Below are 21,581 nucleotides of genomic sequence, written 5' to 3'. Positions count from 1 at the left end.
TTTGTTTCATCATCCTCACCAAAAATTTTATGACGCACGCTCAATATTTTGCACAGTCAAACATATTTAAATTTTAGAAAATAATATACTTCTGTACTTATGTACTTGTGATTTATGAATCCACCTTAATTTTGTATCTATTGCTTATTTTTATAATTTATATTCTTTAATTATTTCTGTACTTTAGACAGGAAGTTCACTAAATAGGTCTCGTGGGGTCGGTAGTCGAATTTCAGATTTGCAAATGAAAAGTCCGGATTCGAATTGGATCGACGGGTATTTCCAATTTTTACTTCCCGAGCGTAAGCAAAGGAAGTATTGTAATCGAGTCCGTCGGCCGGCTTTCTATTTTCACGTTTTCTTAACTTTTGATAAGCCCTAGTGGATCAAAATTTGTCTGATCATGCCCACCAATAATGTGATGACGTCACTTTAAAATTGTACACAATAAAAATGGGTTTTAAATTGTATAAAATAACATAGTCCGACACATGTAGTTTATGACTCCGCATTGGGTTTTTACCCGAGAAACAAATCACAATTATGAAACAACATTTTGCAATTTAATTTGGAATCTGGAAAACCGAATGCTCTGAAATCTTGCAGATGGTTTACAATTATGATAAGCATGATAAATTTTTAATCGAAATATATTTACCTATCCGTTCCAAAAAATTGATGACGTCAGCTCAAAAGTTTGCCGAATCTAAAATGTACTAAATATGATGAGTTTGTACTTGTGATTTATCATTTCATATTCATATTTTTTGGATTTGTATATATAGGGTGACTCAAAAACATTAATGAATGCGTGACCTTATTTAAATGAGGAACTACAAATCCGAATGCTTTGAATTCTTGGAGATGTTTTAAAGTTATCATAAGCATGGTGAATTTTTGATCAAAATGTATCTGCTCATCCCCTTAAAAAATTGATGACGCCACTCCAAAATTTTGCTGAAAAAATCCTATCTTAAATGCGCAAAGTATGATGAGTCTAATTGTGTGTACTGCACATACTGGAATTGACATACGCGTTGAAATCCTGATTGGAACATTTTCCAATGGAAAAACTCACCAGAAACAGACAGCCTTGCGCTTTATCAACGCATTCATACCTTTGGAACAATTGTTTGACAGTTCACCCGATTTCCCCACACTCCGCTCCAGACCAAACATAAACAAGTTCACAGAGTATGTTTTTGTAACAGAATTCATTAGAATTAAAGGAAGTGGCAGAGTATGGGTGATTAAAGTATGATATATTAATGAATTCAGAAAAATAAGCTCTATAAAAATTTCTAGAAAAAATACAATCACATTTTTACTTGGCAACCATGAGCTATTTTTTTCAATATATTACAAATAAAATTTAGCAAAATCTAATTTTATAATTTTTCGAAGAAGCGGGATTTGTTAGGCAGAGAAATGCTGTCGAAATAATCCTCCACCAGTTTTTTCTTGATGTTTCCAATTATCTCATTTCAATTCCATTTTTTTCCATGTTTACCTCACTTTTTACTGGAGTTACGTATAATTGAAAGAAATTGATTAAATATGTACATTACATATATTACCATAGAAAAAGTCACAAGCTGCATTAATATCAGTAAAGTTTTTTAAATGTGACCGATCAAGTAGAGAGAGACCATGGTACAATAGTGGAAAATTGGCTTTTCTGAAGTTATATGGAATGTTATTCGTGTTTCTTTGAAAGTTAGTGAAGTGGGATAAACTTAAAACTATTGACATATTCACAGCAGGGTCGTGTTAAGTCTTCACGCATTAAAGTATTCTCAAATTTATTTAATACTACAAATTTCACATTTGAAAAAACAACTCTACTTATTGTTTGTATTATAGATAATATTAATTTGGGATATTTTAAATATTTTACAAGAATTGTTCATGACATAGTAATTATATTCTTTTCATATAAAAAATGTTCCGAAACATAAGCACAAAAAAATTTCTAATTTTCAGTTCTGTTTTCAGAAAATAAACAACTGTTATTTGCAAAGAGCAAGAATTTATATTGTGTTCTCGGTCAGGAACGTAGGTCTTATTTCTTAGAGACACTCCAAACAAAAGCTTTACTAAAACCCTGGAGTACTTTCGAATAGCAAATGGTGATTTATTGGTTATTTTCATAGCATTTTTAATGCTGCTTGATGAATTATTGTAAGTTTGCGAAATCAGTCTAGTTATAGGTATGTAATAGATGTTTTTTTTTGTTCAGTGGAAGATACTTTGGTAAAATGGTGATTACTCCCTAATGCACATCATTTCCATCTTGGACAGTATGTACCTACGATAAAATCCATTGATTAATTTTTGGTGTTGGGAATATTTATGGCAGTTCTTTTGGTCGACCAGTGTACTAGCGGTGTCGTGGTGGTGTTAGCAAAAGGTCTTAACTATTTTGTTGCAATGTCAGACAATGAAGGAATTTACAGAGCAAAATAGAACGGAATGCCCGTACATATTTCTCCATGTCGAGTCGCATTATCACTCCCGGCAGATTCAAGCGTCTTGATTTACTGCGTTGGTCGAGAATGCACTGCGGGAGAGAGCGGCTTCAGGCTGGACATATCTGTGCGGTCTCGGAGGACACGGGAGTAGGCTTTTCCAGGCCACTGTGTTGGATAAACTAGGGTCCTCTGTGCTTATCCAACCCAATATTTTAGCTTTATTAGAATTTGCATTCAGTCAGATTTTTTGCTTGACTTTTTTGAAGCAGACCCTAGAGATAATTTTTACGTCCGCGTAGTTCATAAATATACATATTTGTGTGCAATCAGAATCTATGCAGGCCATATAACAAATCCCAGAAATATAATGTCGGATATTATTTGAAACTGCAGAGGGTGCTTAATTTTTTTATTATATTGGAATTAAAGAAGTACTCAAGCCTAATAATAAGATTCAGTATATTTTCACCTTCCGAACGTATAAGCTACTTGGAGAAGTATTGTACTAGGATACATTCGACAATCGGCGAATTTTATGTTTTCTCGACGCGACGTTTCATAATCCGTAGAATATGAAAGAGTATATCTTTCGTTTCGGTATATCTGTCGTCTGTCAGTCGGGTGTTTTTTCCTTGTTCTGCGTCGCCTGTATGTCGTCCGTTGGCGATTTTATTGTCAAATTTTTTTATTATTCCACAAACAATGTGATGACGTCACCTTAAAGCTTTGGATATTAAATGTTATTTGAATTTTATAAAATAACATGCTCCTACACTATAAAATTAAATTTTGCGGATTTAATTTTATTATATATTATATAAAATTATATAAAATTATGAAATATTAAATTAAAATCCGCAAAATTTATTTTTATAATTTTTCGAAGAATCTGCATTTATCCGCCTGCATCTCAGGAGAAATGCAAGTTATATCTAAATTAGTTTAGATCAGTTTGTATTATTGATAAAATCAAATAGATTCACACTATTTTTTTGAACATTTAAAAATGTATTGTTGGGCACCCCTATAGTTAACAATATTAAATCAAGGATTATTTTATTATATTGTAGTTTAATTAATAATTTGAGTCGACCCCTTTGTTTTGGGGAGGAAAATCATTACAATTTTTCTGCATATGCTGATCAACCAGTTTAGTTGCGTATTTAACGATCAGATTATTCTTTAGATGATATACATCGCTTGTTTGTTTATAACAAACAATCGAAGTTAAGCATGTACGGATAATATATTTTTTTTCGTTATCTGATTTAAATATACTAAATCTTGTCGGTAACTGTACGGACCGCGCCCTCCCAGGTGAAGGTGTTATTACGAGCATGCTTCTTTACCTGTATTTTAAGAGTCCCCACATATCTTTATTGTAAATTATGGCAGATGTCATAAAAAAATTAATAAAGTTTGCAGATTTACATTTTATTATTTTTTGAAGAAGCTGAATTTGTTCGACTGTACTTCAGAGGCGAGGGAACTTCAGACCCATTTTTAATCTAACACATCGGTAAATTTTTGAAAAAGAATTTTAGCTATGTTTCCATTTACCAGCGACAATTTGTGAGGGCACGTTTTATTAGATGTGTTGAATTTACTAACTGCAATATATCGCTTTCAAGTTTTAAAATGGTATTTGCAAGTATATAATAAATAATTTATTGAAATAAATGTTAACTGAGTATTATTCAACAATTTTTTAGGCTGTGAATCTTAAGATAACAAAAATGCAACATTTTTACAAACATTTTCTACAATAATCCCCATCGCAAATTGATTTTTTACCTCTTCAGCTTTTCTGTTTAATTTGTGAGCCAAACAGGTAGTGCGAATTAAATGAGAGAAAAGATTAGAAATTATTCGAAGTCTTGCACGTCTCAGATAGCATCAGAATTAGAATTAGAAAAAAGTTTGTGGGCCCTTCGTAAATAAATTATGTAACAGTATTATTGTTTGTCTTCTCGAACAACTTTGTATTATTTAGAAATAATTCAGTACATTTTTCAGAATTCAGAGTTCCAATGAATATATTAGCAACATATCACCCACATGCTTAGGCGGTTTCATCCGCTTGAAAATATGCCTATGGCTTCAGGAATAATTTGCTCACTTTGTTGGATCACCTTGTTTTTCGTTAGATGCTTTTATCGGGGAATATGTTTTTCGTGAATTTTGCAAGAAATGACTGATGTTTTGGATTTCCAATTTGGATAAAGGAATATCTGCAATGACAAACAGAAGCAAACTAGAGCTGATCTGTTGTTATTTTACTTCCCAAGCTTAAGCTAAAAAAGATTAGTAATCGAGTCCATCGGGCGACTTGCCAGTTTCATCTTTCTTGAGGTTTCATGACTCTTAGCATACGAAAAGAGTGATCTACCGTTTCCGTCTGTTTGGATGTCTGTCTGACTATCTGGGGTCTGTGTCGATTCTTTTTAGACATGTAATGTCCGAAATTACTGCACCGATTGTTGTCAAAATTTGTACGTATATTAGAAATATCATGTACATGGTTAAACCCTAACCAAAATTTAGCTAATCATCTCCACCAACAATTTAATGACGTCATCTGAAAGAATTCTACTTTAAAATGATTTAAATGTTATTTAACAATATACTCCTACCCTTATCGTGCACGAATCCGCTTTGAGTTCCCTAAACGTCCAGATTTTTCCAAAAACATTTGAAAAGTATAATAACACGTTACTACTAGCACGCCATCTGACGCCTGATGGAGCTGTTAGCCATCTGGGAAACTCCGAGGTCAACACATTTTTTTTTTTAACAAATTAAGAACGAGTCACCCCATTCTCTCGAAAATGTGTACAATACGTACGTCTTTAATCAATAATGATAAAGTAAGAATTATAATATTCGGAACATTTTGGTCGATTGTGCCTTAATAATTGTAGTCCTCTGTTTTGAGGAGACTATCTCATTCAAATCAAACTAATTTTTACGTGAAGCTCTTTCGATGTATTAACATAAACACTTGAACTTAAGCTTAACTTAATGGTGAGTGGCTATTTTTTCCGTTGGTTATCTACTTTAAATATATTTTACATTGTCCGTACTTGGGAGCGCAAATTCTTGGCACAGGGAGTGCATAGATGTTATTTATGCCGTTAGTTTTTAGGTTATAGAGGTTATCAGAAAAACGAGAATCGCAAAATCAAATTTTATTATTTCTTAAAGAAGCATTTGTCGGATTATACTTCAAGGGCGAGGAAAGTTCTGTCGAAATAACCTTCAACCAATTTTTTGTATTTAAAGAAAAATTCCACAAGTAGATTTTATGATTTTTCACCAGTGAGTTTTTGTCGTTTTGTTTTGATGTAAACTGGTTTCAACGTGCCCGAATATGAAATTTTTTCGTATACGACACTAAAGTATCGCAAAAAGAAGATAATTTAGTAATGAATAATTTTTAAATTAGTTTGTATTATATTTACACGATTAGTTTGGGTTGCTTGAACTATAATTTAAAAATATAAAAGCTGATGTACATACACGAACGTGCTTTTTTTATAGGCCAGTACTAAAATCATAGAGGCGAGAAGTTCTCAGGGAATATTTAAATTGTAATAGAGGCATGTTTAACTTATAATGAAATGGAATGAGCAGTTATTTTGTGAGATAATTTATCATAAATGCTAATTTTCCGGTAGACGGAAACTTCAAAGGTGAAGTAAAATTATAAATCATGAGTAAAATGGTATTTAACAACATGCATTTGAAATGAGATTTTTTAGATAACTGCTCGAAAAGAGGTTATCCGTTTTTTAGTGCAATAAATATATATTAATTTTGATTCGTAGCATATAACAGTAAACATAATTGTACCATCTTCCCGGAATATTTGACGAAATAAATGAGATTTTTCTGAGAGAAAGTAAATCGATCCATACACTTTTTCAATAGACATTCTTTGTTAGTAATTCATAAAATAAAACAGTATTACTGAAGTAGAAATAATATCGTACCTCGACGCGTACCTATTTATCAAAAAATTATTCATACATTTTTGCTGAAATCATCCACTTTCTGGGAGGATGAATAAATAATTTTAGTTAATGTTCTGTAATCTCAGATTAATATTTCTAAAATATCGACTATGTAATCTCTAAGATACGTTGTGAAATTGGATGGTTCAAAGTTCGAACTGAAAAATTTCCTTAGTCGAAGTTTAGGTGACTTGTAAAAAATTGTTTCCCAGAAAATTAATTTTATGTCAGTCACGGGCTAATACCTCCTGGAGCGTTTGTTATTAAACAGTAATTCCTAATTAATTAATTAGTTCACAATTATTTATTGTACGAAATATTGATTTAATTAAAAAAAAAAATCAACACAATTATTTATTGAATGGATTTTATGTATATTAAAGGTTTTAGCTTCCTGTAACAGCTAAAACTCAGAATTTTCATTTGTTAAGCTCTCATTTAAAATTTATATATCAAAGTTTCACAGAAAACGTTCGATAGTTTGTGCGTATTGTTATGGCATGTATATTTTAACGCATTATTTAAGAGTTTGAAAAAACATTTAAAATGTTAACGATTTTTCATAAAAATAATTTTGGAAAATTTTCAGAATAAAATGTTTGAACATAATCAGCAATAAACATGGTAACATTGACTTAGAATATCCAAGTTAAGAAAAGTGTTAAAATGCGTACACCTTATTTTAAAAATAAAAAAATAAATAATGTGTGCAATGTAAAAATTCCTGTAAAGGTTAGAAAGGAAAAATGTTCAGCGCTAAGCGACTGTCGAACTCGCGGTTGCCTGTCGTCGGGCATATCCTATTACAGCTATGGAGGGTTGTTCATACATTTTCATTTCCATAATTATATAGTGTCAAGAATAAAATACACAGCAACAATTTTATTTATATAAAAATCGGCACAAAAAATCTTAGGTTTCACTCATCCAGAACATGCGTTTATGAATACTTATTTACAGGTTTCATCTATCGGCACCACCCTACAAATTGGTGTTGGCGAAGTCCTAGTTTCTGGCTTTGTATAATATACAAATAAAATATGTATTTAAACTACAGTGCAAACTTTATTCTGACACCTTCCGTTTTTAAGAAGACGTTATACGTAGGTACATACAATAAGATGGAATTTAGCTCATCTAGTTGCAAATAACAAATCAAGTAAACACGGAATATTTTTCAATTCGAATTCTATTGATTTTGTTATGTAAGTAATTTAAGTAAATTATATGTCACTTAATGAATTAATTAACACGTTACAGAGGTTTGTTTTCTTGATGAAACTTGAAATCCTTTATTTAAGTTTGTGGTTCTAAATTGGCGTTTTTTGTTAGATAATTTGACGTCTAATTTTTTCTTACTTACGGTGTATTTCTGAAGTATTAATAATAACCAATTATATGATATGAAAAAAAAACAGCCTGTATATTAAATGCGAAGCTCATAAAGTCAGTTTAAACTATTTATTAGAAAATAAATAACTTGCGAAAAATTTAGAGCGCAATAATCTATTGTGTGGAATAATATCATGTGTTAATGGAATAACATAAAGATCGATTAAATAAATATTTTTCGGATAAAATGACGTTTAGAAATTATAACTAAAGTAGCTTGCCATATAAAAAATTGTAAATAAATCATGCAGCAAAATAAACCCTTCCATTACGTAAAAAAATATTCTCAAACTTTAGCGAAAACACTAGTTTACAAAGACAATTTATGCCCATATAAATTTTAGATTTACTTCAGAGTTTAAATATTATGGCACATAAATTTAAGGGTGTATTATTAATTTTATTCACCCATAATTCACCTTCACTGCACTGTTGGTATAAATCTTTAATGCAGGCATTCGTTTTAATATGTGGGTCTGAGTGTAGCTAAATTCCAGTCAAAGTTTTGAAGCGTCTGTGTAGCAAGGCGTATGTTCCGAGTGCAGTCACTGACGGAACAGAAAGTTTATAATTAATATGGGTATTATTTTATTTTGAGTTTCAAATAATACAGCACATTATTTAATTTAGTTGTCGTGGTTTGACGTGGGCAAGCGATGAAATTAGTTCCTTAATATAGTTCTAGTTCATGCCAATTTTAAATGAATGTGGCATCTAAATAAATTAATCATTAAATAATTCAGACGTCATTTCATTGTTTTATTTGTTGATCAGTAGATCCATCATAGGTCACATATACAAACACTAATAACAATAAACGTAAATTACAGAACGGAACCCATTTAGTACATCAAATGAAATCATTCATATAAACTTTAAAGTTTGAATTCACTAAATAACCTACAAAATCCTGTACCGAAAAGCAGTTGTGGATTAAAAACCATTTACAGAGAAAACATTAAATTTCGTGTTTAATAGAGATTTAAAAGTTTTAATAAGAGGATTTGTTATACTCATGCGTAACTGATGGACTCTGAATTCTAAAGAGTTGTTTGATTTTCATTTTATGTTTTAATCCGTAATACTTTACATCGATGATGATTCGTAGTATTTAGAACTTTTGAATGAAGTAAAAAATCAAACATGATCCGGAAAAAAATGAAAACCTGTTTAATTTTTTATCAGAATGCAGATGTTAATGTAGCAGTTCACATGTTAAGCAGAAAAAGGGTCACATTCATAGTTCATCGATCTCCAAGAAAAAAATACGTTATGATATCAAAACCCAAAATCTCAAATAAGTAGTTGCAATACTAAAGCATTAGTTCAAATTATGTTGACTATTAGGTTTAGGTCATTATATTTTTAGCGCTACTATTAAAGAATATTTGTAACATGAGAAGGAATTACTGATGCATAAAGTGATGATGATATTAAATTGATTTCTATCAAAATGTCGATTGTAACTGAAATTTTGCTCCTAAAAATGCATGTCTAATTTGCATACAAAAAACGTTGCGTTGCCAGTACCACGGAGAACAGAATAACAAAAGTGAATATCATTATGAAAATTTCTTTGTCTGTTTGGGTTCACAAGTAGATTATGCGTGTGTAGATCAGGACATAAAGGAGGAATATGTCCCTGTCCTGGTAATATAATGTAACGCATTCTGGGAGCCACAAACCACGCCTTTATCATAAGATTTAATGTAAGTGTTGGTCCCTGCGGACCTGCAAATTGGGGTCTCTGCTGAATCCCTTTCTTTGGTTACTCGATTTAATTTTCACGGTTTATGTTATGTTTGCCATTGCACCTTATTATCATTCAGGAGCAGATTATTCTATCGTCCTTTTGTGTTCAGATAAGCTTATGGGTTGTAGCGCTAATAATATGTTTACTGTCATGTAAAAACCATTAGTAAACAACTACCCGCCATAATCATTTGCAACGATAAGGCCCAAAATTTTAGGCCTTGTACTGCTTATTACTTGATTATATGATTATAATTTTCGCTTCATTATACCCAAAATGAAAAATGGTTTTCCAGTTGCATGTAATTTATATGTGTATTAAGGTTTATTAAAAAAAAACACAACTTGTATTTTTTTTATAAAATATTTTCCACATACTTTAGCAAACAAACTTCATGTTGTCTATTTCGCAGTTACATATGAAAATACATTATTAATTTGATGTAGTTCAGTAAATTTTAATTATCATTAAGTAAAGTTCAACTGCAAATCCAAAATCATTGAAGAGCAGTAAAAAGTTTCCCTACGTACACAAACTCGGGCACATAGCTAGAACCTCGTGACTTTTATTTCAAAGTTTTTTACGATTTGAAACATCTATTTGACTCGGTTTACAGAGGCTTAACTAAATATTTATGTATCGTTATAGAATCTCAGTTAAATATTTGATTGCGATTAAATTTAAATTATTTAAATACATTTTTGAAAGTGCGTTAAAGTACCACGTGACCGACTCTGCGCCAATCAGATGCCTCTCAGCACCTCGTTAGACGCGTGATTAAGTTAATCTGAGTTAAAATATAAACTGGCCCTAAGTTTTTTATTAAATGATGATGCCCAAAGCATTATAGAGTGCAAGTAAATTGGTGGAAAACCTAATAAACAAAACAATTTGAATTTTATCCATGAAAATTTTTAACATTTTGACTTTTTTACTCGGTTACGCCTCGTCAAAAATCTTTCGTGTTGGTAAATCACATTTTAAAAACCTAATTTGCACACACTACTTTTACACGTTTATATGTATGTATCTTGTATCATTAGCTGGAGGTTGGAGATTACATTTTATGAATGAAGACTGTTTCTAGGTCATCTAATTTGCAAAGTTCATTAAAATGTAGTGTAGTTTTAAAAATTACAGTCACACTTTTTCTCAATTTAATTCTGTTTGAATTACGTGCATAGTTACCTGCCATTTCGAGCTCCGACGTTGGGAACGTAAGAGGAACTAGCTGTGATGGCCTCATCAGGAATAGTGCCAGACTCCATACCAAGTGGTTCATTGCAGTATCCTAAAACAGAGATACGTGTATACATTTCAGAGTAATATATCCCTCAAGTAAAATTGGACTGAATTTATTATGGAGTTTTAAACTAATGCTAACACAAATTAACAAATCTCCTGTTTGAAGTAGTATAGTTGCTTTAATTAACTTTCCTTTAGTTAACTTCGAAATCTGCTGCCTACTGTATTTAGTTAGCAGACAATTTACTCAAGGATTGAAGTATTAGATCTCTAACAGTAGCCAGTTCACTTTTGTGTATCAGGCAATCTATATATTTTTGCAAAAGTATTTGTTATAATTATGTTTCACTGAATAATTTATATTTTTTTTTTTGTTATCCTATTTTAACTTTGTTGATTTTATAAACGCAACAGGCACATTTAGATCCGATTTACGGAAGTACTTAGTCATGGCATTAATTTAATCACGCACTTAACCGATCACGTGATCAATTTCAACCAGTCTAATTCTCAGATTCACGGATTGATCAGACATCAAATTTTAATTTGAATTAAATATTTAATCTATCTATTTTCACCCTCATTTTTTAACAGCACTTACATCAACAGTTACATTATATTTTGTAATATTTATACAGAGTGGTTGAATACAAAATACAAAAATTATTACCGGTTTCTATCGATTAATTGCATGTTTATATTTATAAAAGTTGGCTGGTAAGAAAGCCATAACTGTATCCTGTATGTAAAATCGGTAGGGTAATATATTACCTTACCGAAATGTCAATTGTCAACATTTGTCAAGGAATTGAAAAGCAGTGAATGTGAAAAGTAACAAATGTAAATAACATTACCGGTTTTATTTAAATTGTTTAATGCTTGACTGATTGCATTTTTAACATTTTCGGGCAATACGTTGCCTAATAAATCTATTATTTTTCTAATTCTGTTCACAAAATTTTTTTGAATAAACAACTAACGTAACTATGACACCGAAATACACGATAATTGCGTAATATATGCAAAAAAAAGGGGGATAGCTCACACTACGATTATGTCACTGTGTATAATTCACGGTCCTAAGTGGTAGCAGTGTCTAGAAAAAATGATTTGAAATTAAATATAAATTGTTATACCTACACGCCGGTGGTAATGTTTGTTGACCTACTTCTTTCAATCAATGGCACACCATGACTCGGATTAAGAACCAAAAAAGGGACTGATAAGCAACGTGCAAAAACAAGAAAATGGCCAGTCATGATCCGTTGCTTACATCGAACGGGCGGGAGTGGGTCGATGGGGAATTTTTCCAGTTCAGAGTGTGTCGATATGGTACTTCTTTATGGTGTGGGCGAACATTTGCATCAGTGATACAGCATCTCCGGGATCATGGTACCTTCAACCTCGAACTCACGATCGTGGACGTGATAGGACAGAAAGAATACTGCAAGCTGAAGAACAAATTTTGGAACGCGACGAAGAAAAGTCCGACATCAGCACTCGTCGACTTGTAGCTGAAGTTGGAGTTTCACAGTTTGTAGTGCATCGTATATTAAAAGGACAAGGCCACGTATGGATGTGGCATGGTATGGACCATGTTCAAAAAGTGCAAGGTTTCGAGCCCGCTGATTGTCCACGCTGTGTAATTTCCTGCAAATAGTTGTTACCGGAGTGTCGTGAACGCCCTAACTTTTTAAAGTGCATTTTGTTTATGGATGAAGCAGAATTCACTCGCCATGGTGTTTTCAACAGCCACAACACTCACATTTGGTCCGATGAAAATCCACATGCTCGTCAACAAGTACGATTTCAAGAGACGGTTTTCGATAAATATGTATCGGTTGGATGAAACAGTTAATTTGTGGAAATCAACCGTGTCCAGAAATTATAGAAGAGCTTCAATAACAAGTGAAAATGGCAGCCGCTACTCCGGTGGTTTTTTTCCTATCAGCAAACATCTTGCGACGCTTTGAAGCCTGTATTGCTAGTCAAGGACAACATTTTCAACATGTCTTGTAAAAAAGTAGTAGTATTTTAAGTTGCTCTTATTTTTGTTCTAACAAGTAATGTAAAATCGTTATCGCAAGGACCAAGCATCCATCAGAATCAAAAGTCGATCACCATGAAGCAATACCAAACATCTTTTCCACTGACCTTTAACGATGAATGGATGCATGAATAAGCAGCAAAATGTCGGTTTTACTTTTAATTGCAAATATCGTTTCTATTCGACCGTTTTTCCACCTTTGTGTACAAGGTGGATCAGTGAGTTCGTATCGAGGGTGGTTTATGCGGGTTTTGCCCCATTCGATTTTTAATTTGTTTTTTCTATATTTCCACACTACTTCGTTACGTCATGCCGTGGTTAGAATTATTGCATATATTCCGAAATCACCCTGTACATCTTGCAAACATGATCAACCAAATTTATTTATTTTTTAATTAATTTTTGGATTATTGGATTAAAATGGACAGAAACCGATAAAATCTTTAGCACACCACGGATGTGGTGTGCCGTCTAAATGGACGGCTCCGGCGGTTATGGCACTATTTACATCCTATGTATGTTAATACCTATAACAAGTAGAATTTAATTTTAAAAATATTAAAAATTTATATACATAAAAGATATCTTGGTAGACTTTTCTTAGATCATTTGTTCTGATTTTCTTTTATTTTTGAGGTTCGTCAAAACTGATTTAAATTGTTAATATTTACAACTATTGTTAAAATAGTATTGTAGTAGTTTGTCTTTAAGTTTAAGACGAATGAAACGTTATTGGTAACATTTATTCTAGCATCAAAAGTTAAATATTGAAAACATATATTTTAGTGCTCAACGTTGAAGAATCTGTTGACACTATTACTGAAACATTATAGGAGTAGTATTTTGTTATAAACCTCAATTAATTTAATTTCAATCTGAATTCACAATATCTAATTCAGGGGTGGTTTATGAGTTGAAAGGTTAATGATGTTTAATTTAAAATACTTTGAGTTGTAACATCACGTATTACCAGGTACTTACGCAATTAATACGTTTGTAATAAGTACGTTTATATGTTCTTAGATTGATTTGTTGTATATCACATCAATGTTACCAACAATAGACATGTTAGGTCTAAAAATCAGATTTTCCTATATATTTTGACTCTTTGCGTTCGTAGTTTACATTCCTCCTTCTACTAACCTCAACGATTACGATCAACAATTACGAGTTTCTTCTAAATTTATTTAACGCCGTGAAAAGTCACATCTGGACAATGTTGTTGTTCTTCGTGACTTTAACATACCCGATTTTTATCTAATATTAACATTAGAACTACGATCTTGTTCAAAAATTTTGCCCATTTTCACAATCTTTTTCACAAATTCAACTGCATTTTAGACTTGCTATTCTTTAATCTTTAATGCTCTGTAAATCACTCTGATCTCCCCCTTGCACCAAGCGATGACTACTATCCTGCTTTAAATCTCTCCAGTGCACAATAAAATCCTCTCGTCATTTTGTTATGAATTCAAATTAGATCTACTTTAATTTTTAAGTTAACTTTACATTATTAAACGATTTGCTTCTTTCTACCGATTAGAGTTTTTTCAAAAGGTGACCATCCCTAAGTTCAGTTTTAAGAAAGAAGGCGATTGACATCTTTCTTGGTTTGACTTTGAGATTATAAAATGTTACCTTTAAAAACGCTTTTCATAATAAATTCAGAAAGTATAAAGGCTAGTATTTCTAGGATGTATTTTAAGCACTACAGATCTAAGTGAAAATTCTTATTCAAACAAACTGTTTCAGATGGAATACGAGCCCGTGATTGGTTAAAACATGCGCGTTGCCTCACAACGGACCTCAATTAAAAGTTAATCGCGAATTAAGTTTAACTTCGCTTTCTATAAATCGGGTCTTAATGTTTTTGCCTCTTTCGTCAAAAAGATCAGGTTTGACTTTTCTCATTCTTGTATCGTAAACCATATTGACTTGAGCAACATCACAATAAAAAGTGGGAATATAACAAAAGACGAAATACTGGAAGCTTTAAAACGATCCAAAGATTCTCCAATCGCAGGCGTCGATAATATTCTCAGCTTAAACACTGTGCATCGATTTTTGCTAAACTTATCCATTGTCTGTTCGATCTTATCATCAAAACTTCATGGTTTCCCGATATTTGCAAGGAAGCTACAGTTACTCCAATATTTAAAATAGACGACTCATCCATGATTGAAAGGCTGTCTAATATGTTTTCTCTGTAAATTTTCCAAAATTTTTGTTTTTAGACCCTTGTATGAAGAAAAAATCTACGGTTACAAATCTGTCTTCTTTACTTAGTACATTTCGAAAGTAATAGACCAAAACAACCAAGTAGATTTTATATACCTACGTAGATTTTAGTAAAGCTTCTGATCAGGTTGATGATTATATACTTATACTGCTTGGTAAAATATTTTCGAATTTTCGGATTCTCTGCTTCTGGTGCTTGAGTCTTACTTGCTTAACAGAAAGTTTTTAGTTAAATACCGTGCATTTGTTTCCGGGCCGCTTCGTCTTAAATTAATATCTAGTAATTTGAACTTAGTTTAACTGATTTATGTGACGTAAATAATGACTCCTTCAAACACAAAAGACCCTCTTTTTATTATAACAATTTGTACCATTATGGCTATTATTTTCTCTTTGTTTCCTATAGTTGGGTGCTTACCGATTGGAAATAAACATTGTTATTATTATTCATTGCAATGTACAGTATTTAAAATGTTTGTCATCAAGTTTGTACACAGTTCATGTACAATGGGCAGAACTAAATAGTGTTTAATATTATTAATTAATTATTTATTAGACTGCTTGCAAACAGTACAACGTAAAAAATATTTATTCTCAGTCTTTAATATTCTAATTGATTGTGAAAGGTGTGAAACACCCTTAGAAACGGGGAAGTTATTATTAAACAAAAAAAAGCCTGTTGATTACTGTGTATGTTACTAAATTAGCAATATTATTTCCTGGAAAACAAGAAATATGATTTTCAAAGGTGTATTTTTGGTTTCAGAATAGTGTCCGTCGTCACCTTAAACATCCGTTGAAACTACGGCTAGAAATACTCCGGACGGTGTAAATGTTCCAACCCCAAACAGCCAAAGCGAGACGGAGTTATTATTAACAGAACAAACAAATAAAGGTGATTTAATTAACAGCGAGCCAGTTATTAATGGTAAGCGGGAAAGTTCCTTGCAAGTGATAAGAAAAGGACGCAGGTACGATAAGCTTCAGCATCGGTGTTGGTAGAGGCACAACTTCAAAACAAATTATGAAAGAAAAATTTAATCATTATTCATTTAGTCCCACTTTCGATAACATTATAAGTTCAAATAAAGAAAATCTTTACTACCCGACAGTAAATGTTTTTGTTTGTTACTGTAATATTGAGAGCTTCATCACAATTCTACAACAGTTATAGCTTTCTATATTTTGTATCATGTTTTGAATGCTCCAGAGATCATAACTTTGATCCTGTTTTTGAAGTTTGGTTGATGTTAGTGAGGTTCATTTTTAAAGACCGACAGCTAACTCGAATACTAATAAACTACAACTTTTGTAAAACTGTTAGGAGTGTGGGGTTGCATTTAAGGCAAGGTAGCCATTTTTTATGACTTATTTAAAGAACATCAAAATTTTATAATAATGTTTTACTATTTAACTTGTATTGTGGTGTAATAAAATAATATAGAATATAATACACTGATAGGCGAAAAAAAACCGGCCACCCTGAAAAATTTCGGAAAACCAAACTTTAAAAATTATTAATTTAATTAGTGATCGTTATTTTATTAAAGAACCACTATGGACAAATAATAGCAGAATTAAATTAAATTTAACAAAATAACAGAAACAGAGCGACAATTTGAGAGACGTCTGTAACAGTTAATGAAATTGTTTTCGCGTGAAAACGTTTATTAATTGCCAAACTTATAATCAAATAATGAAAAAGACTGTTTACAACAACAGCCTCCTTTACTGTTTTTTTAAGAAAATATCGTACTTGGTCTGATTTTGTTGTTTTGTTGAATTAAATTCAATTCTGTGTTTATTTGTCTTCTTTTTTTTGGTTATTTGCATATCATGTGTAAATAGTGATTGGTTCTTTAATAAAATAACGATCACTGGTGAATTAATAATTGTGGTTTTGCGAAATTTTTCAGGGTGGGCGGTTTTTTTTTGCCGGTCAGTGTATATGAGAATATGTTGTCATGTTGTTGAAAACATCACGAACTTTTGTTACGACAGATGCATGTAGCATGCTCCTTGGCCTGCATTTTAATATCCACATATATTTTTATTTTAACTTATAGGGATTACTAGACAAAATAAAATTCGCAACAAATTTTATGATTTCTTTAAGGAACTGAATTTGTTCGACTGTACCTACGTTATGGGCGAGATAAGTTCTGTCGAAATAATCGTAAACCAATTTTTTTGTTCTTGTCACAGGATATTTCTAAAATAATTTTACACTAATGTTTGTAAAGTTTGGAGAACTTTGTTATTATTCGCAACAAATAGTTGATGACGTCACCATAAACAAAGCTTCTCTGAATATAATAATTTCTACGTGCATGAATTTTTAAAAAATGTTTATTTCATAATTTTTGAAACGAAGTCATCGCTTTTTGCAGCAAATAAATAATTATGTACATTACTCCTAATATTTATCAGATATACAGATATTGATATACTGTTTGAGAAACTTTCGAATGTCTGCAAAGTAACGTTAAAAGTAGAAGTTAGTTTATGATAACACAGAAATAACATGTTACATCGTAAAGTTCGAGTGAAATTCAGTTAAAAAAATTGGTCGAAGGTTATTTCGCCAGGACTTCCCTCACCCCTGAAGTACATACAGTCAGTCCAACAAATCCGGCCTCTTAAAAAAATGATTTTGCTAATTTTTATTTGTGATAACCTTTATCCATTGTAATAAATATACATAACTAACACCAGTAACCGTATAAAAAGGTAAATGACATCCTGTTTTTGTTAGTCTACGACATCCGATTTATTTTTAATGATACGCACACGCTATACCGGCTGTCTGGAAAATGGCGGATTAACTCTTCAGTACGTTATATACGGGGGTTTCGGGAGTCCCAAAAAAATAATAAAAAAAATCTTTATAATGTAGATAACGAAAAAAACCTGATTTTATAAAAGTAAAATTGGCAACACTGTACACACCTAATGCGTGAATACCTCCGGCTTACTTTCTGGTTTCTTAGTAACGATGCTGACTGGAATCCACCTTCGCTTTATATCAGGCAAACATTGTTGTCAAATGGAATTTTATCAAATTATTACAAAAACAACACAGCCATATCTTTGTGCATTCTAACTGAAATGGCAATTAAACATGGTCATGGGCGAGAAAAATATTAACTAAAAGTTTTACTACTAGTTATTCTGATAATGAATGAGTTGTTTAGTTGTTAAACGTAGCAAAAGAACCAATTTTAAAATCATTATAACTCTACCAAAATGTGAGAAGGATTTTTTTTACTATTTTTCCCAGACTCACAAGTTGATTGTTAAGAGTGTAGCGGAGAGTTAATCCGCCATTTTCCAGACACCCGGTATATACAGCCTGTTATTGAAAGGTACTGTTATGTTTTAAAAATCGAATGTTACGCCACTGAATTGTGGGACGCCGCTGGTACGCACGACGCGCAGGGAGGTCACGGTTTGGGAGTGGGGATTGACAGTTGACACGGGGATTGCGGGATTCGGCCATTTTTTTGGGGAGGCGTTGAAAAAAGGTCGTGCCAAAACGTAACTGCGGGGAAATAAAGAAATTCCGTTGCCATCGGCTGAGATGTGGGTGTGGGTGAAGAGGAGAAGAACGTGAACTGGTCACATTCGAGTTACCGCCACAATACAGTTACTAAAGTTGGAGGTTACCATCACGTTGAAATTATAGCCACACAGCTGTTGCCAAGTCGCCAGACGGCTAAGAATCAGAGGGTCTGCCTCTCCTCGCTTTTCCCAATACGCCAATGCACCAGAGGGTCCGTCGCCGTGGACTGTGAAGGGGGGTCGAGGCTTTCTATTGCCCCGTTTGCTGTTAGTACTGGAATCGAAGAGCAAAGTCCCCAGACGGCTAAGAATCCAAGAGTCTGCCTCTCCTCGCTTCTCCCAATGCACCAGAGGGTCCGTCGTCGTGGACTGTGAAGGGGGGTCGAGGCTCTCTATTGCCCCGTTTGCTGTGAGTACTGGAATCGAAGAGCGAAGTCGCCAGACGGCTAAGAATCAAAGAGTCTGCCTCTCCTCGCTTCTCCCAATACACCAGAGGGTCCGGCGCCGTGGACTGTGAAGGGAGGTATAGGTTAAGGATAGGGATTGGGGGTCAGTATTAATGTATTGTTATTAATATTTGTTGTTTTTTTTGTTTGTAACGAACTTCTTAGTGTGTTAGCAATAGACTTAGTTAGTATCTGGGGTTGTTTCTCTGCCAATGCCACCTTGCCGCCGACCCTGTGCTTCTACAGAAAATAAGCACATAACATTTTGGGGGCTCGTCCGGGAGGCTCGAGGTGATGAAGATCTCACTTTCTCCCAACGTAAGTGCTTGGAAGCCGTGGTGGAAGGATACTTTAAGGATATTGAAGGAATAGCACTTGGGTGTACTAATTTGGTCGAACATAACATCGAGATAATACCAGGCACACAACCCATCAGGCTGCGCAATTATCGAGTGAGTCCCTTCATACAAGCGCTCATCGATAAGGAACTAGATGAAATGCTATCGAATGGTGTGGTGGAAAGGAGCAACAGTGAGTGGAGTTCCCCTGTGTTAATGATTCCAAAGAAGGACGGCACCTACCGATTTGTGGTGGACTATCGCAAACTGAATGAAGTATCCAATCGGACGGCATATCCACTTCCGAATATAAACTCGATATTAGATAAGTTGGGGCATGCACGGTACCTGAGTTCCTTAGATATCCGCAGTGCATATTGGGAGATTCCGATGGCCACTTCGAGCAAGGAGTATACCGCTTTTAGCGTCCCTGGGAGGGGATTATTCCACTTCAATCGAATGCCGTTTGGGCTGCATGGAGCCCCAGGGCGTTTCCAGGCTTTGGTAGATCGCCTTTTCGGGCCGGAGTTGGAGCCGTATGTCTTCTGCTATCTTGACGATATTATAGTAGTCACTGACTCGTTCCCGAAGCATCTGGAGATCCTGGAGGAGGTTTTGCGACGAACAAAAAATGCGAATCTTACGCTTAAGCGCGAGAAGTGCTCATTCTGCAAACCAGAGCTGCGATATTTGGGGTATATCGTCAATAGGGAAGGGCTGAACGTAGACCCGCAGAAAGTAAAGGCCGTCACAAGCATGCCACCGCCAAGAAACGTGAGGGAGGTGAGAAGGATACTGGGAATGTTGTCATGGTATCGTAGATTTTTACCAAACTATTCCACCATGGTAGCACCACTCACGGAACTGACAAAGAAACGTCAGAAATGGGCGTGGACGCCCGGGTGTCAGGAAGCATTTCGGGCTGTAAAGGAGGCCTTGACTAACGCTCCGATCTTGGCGAGTCCAGACTTTTCCTTATCATTTACACTTCTCTGTGATGCAACTGATGTAGCAGTAGGCGCGGTGCTCACACAGAAAGTCGACGGAATGGACAAGGTGATCTGTTACTACTCGCGCGCGCTCACTGATTGCGAGAAAAAGTATACAGTCACAGAACGGGAATGTTTAAGTGTCATAGCAGCCATAGAGCATTTGCAAGGTTACTTGGAAGGATCACGCTTCACAGTGATCACAGATCATTATAGTTTGCTGTGGCTGAAAAATTTAAGGGATGCCCGTGGACGTTTAGGTAGGTGGATATTGCGACTACAAAATTATGACTTCGATATTCAACACCGAAGTGGGAAGGAACACGCCTTACCAGACTGTCTCTCCAGGGCTGTCCAAGTAAACGCCATTGACGGTCAGGAGGAACGGGACAGATGGTACGATAAACTAGTGAAGCGTATCCGAGACAACCCTCTACAACAGACCAAATATAGGGAAGAGAATGGACGTATATATAAATATGTGAAATCTCGAGGCGATTTGGTAAGGGAGGACGGTGAAGAATGGAAGGTGGTAGTGCCACGATACGAACGAAGAGCGATTTTGGAAAGACATCACGATAATAATCGAACAGGGGGGCACTTCGGGGTATACAAGACGTATAGTAAAATACGGAAGAAATACATATGGCCACACATGAAAACCGATATTATACGTTACATTCGACGATGTAGGGTTTGTTGTAGCGTAAAACCAGAGCAAAAACTGCCGGCGGGTTGTATGGGAAGGCGTCCGCGTATCTCGGCGCCTTGGCAATTAATTAGTACCGACATTTTTGGCCCCCTACCTCGTAGTAAAAAGGGAAATCAATATATATTAGTGATCACCGATTATTTTATTAAATTCGTTATTATGGTTCCGCTCAGTACCATTACAGCAAAGAAAATAATATCGGAAATAGAAGAACGGGTATTCCTTCTGTTTGGGGTTCCTGAATATCTGATTGCGGATAATGGAGTACAGTATGGACGGAGTCGTGACTTTCGCACTTTCCTGCATGAGTATGGGGTTAAATTAATGCCTAACGCTTATTACACTCCGCAGAACAACCCTACAGAAAGGGTCAACC

General features: G+C 34.0%; 1 protein-coding gene across 1 annotated transcript in view; it reads right to left on the bottom strand.

Annotated features, from left to right (window-relative positions):
• LOC135143264 (discoidin domain-containing receptor 2-like) overlaps positions 1-21,581 on the bottom strand; it is a 200,038-nt gene that overhangs the window by 86,287 nt on the left and 92,170 nt on the right. Inside the window, exon 3 of the mRNA XM_064075137.1 lies at positions 10,818-10,920. Coding sequence (XP_063931207.1) covers positions 10,818-10,920 — 103 coding nt within the window. The remainder of the gene's footprint in view (positions 1-10,817; positions 10,921-21,581) is intronic.

This window comes from Zophobas morio, unplaced genomic scaffold (genome assembly GCF_036711695.1).
Source record: "Zophobas morio isolate AGI-343-1 ecotype UQ-CSIRO unplaced genomic scaffold, CSIRO_AGI_Zmor_V1 ptg000058l, whole genome shotgun sequence".
Lineage (NCBI taxonomy): Eukaryota > Metazoa > Arthropoda > Insecta > Coleoptera > Tenebrionidae > Zophobas > Zophobas morio.
Note: the sequence above shows the minus strand (reverse complement) of the source record. Positions and strands in the feature narration are given on the sequence as shown.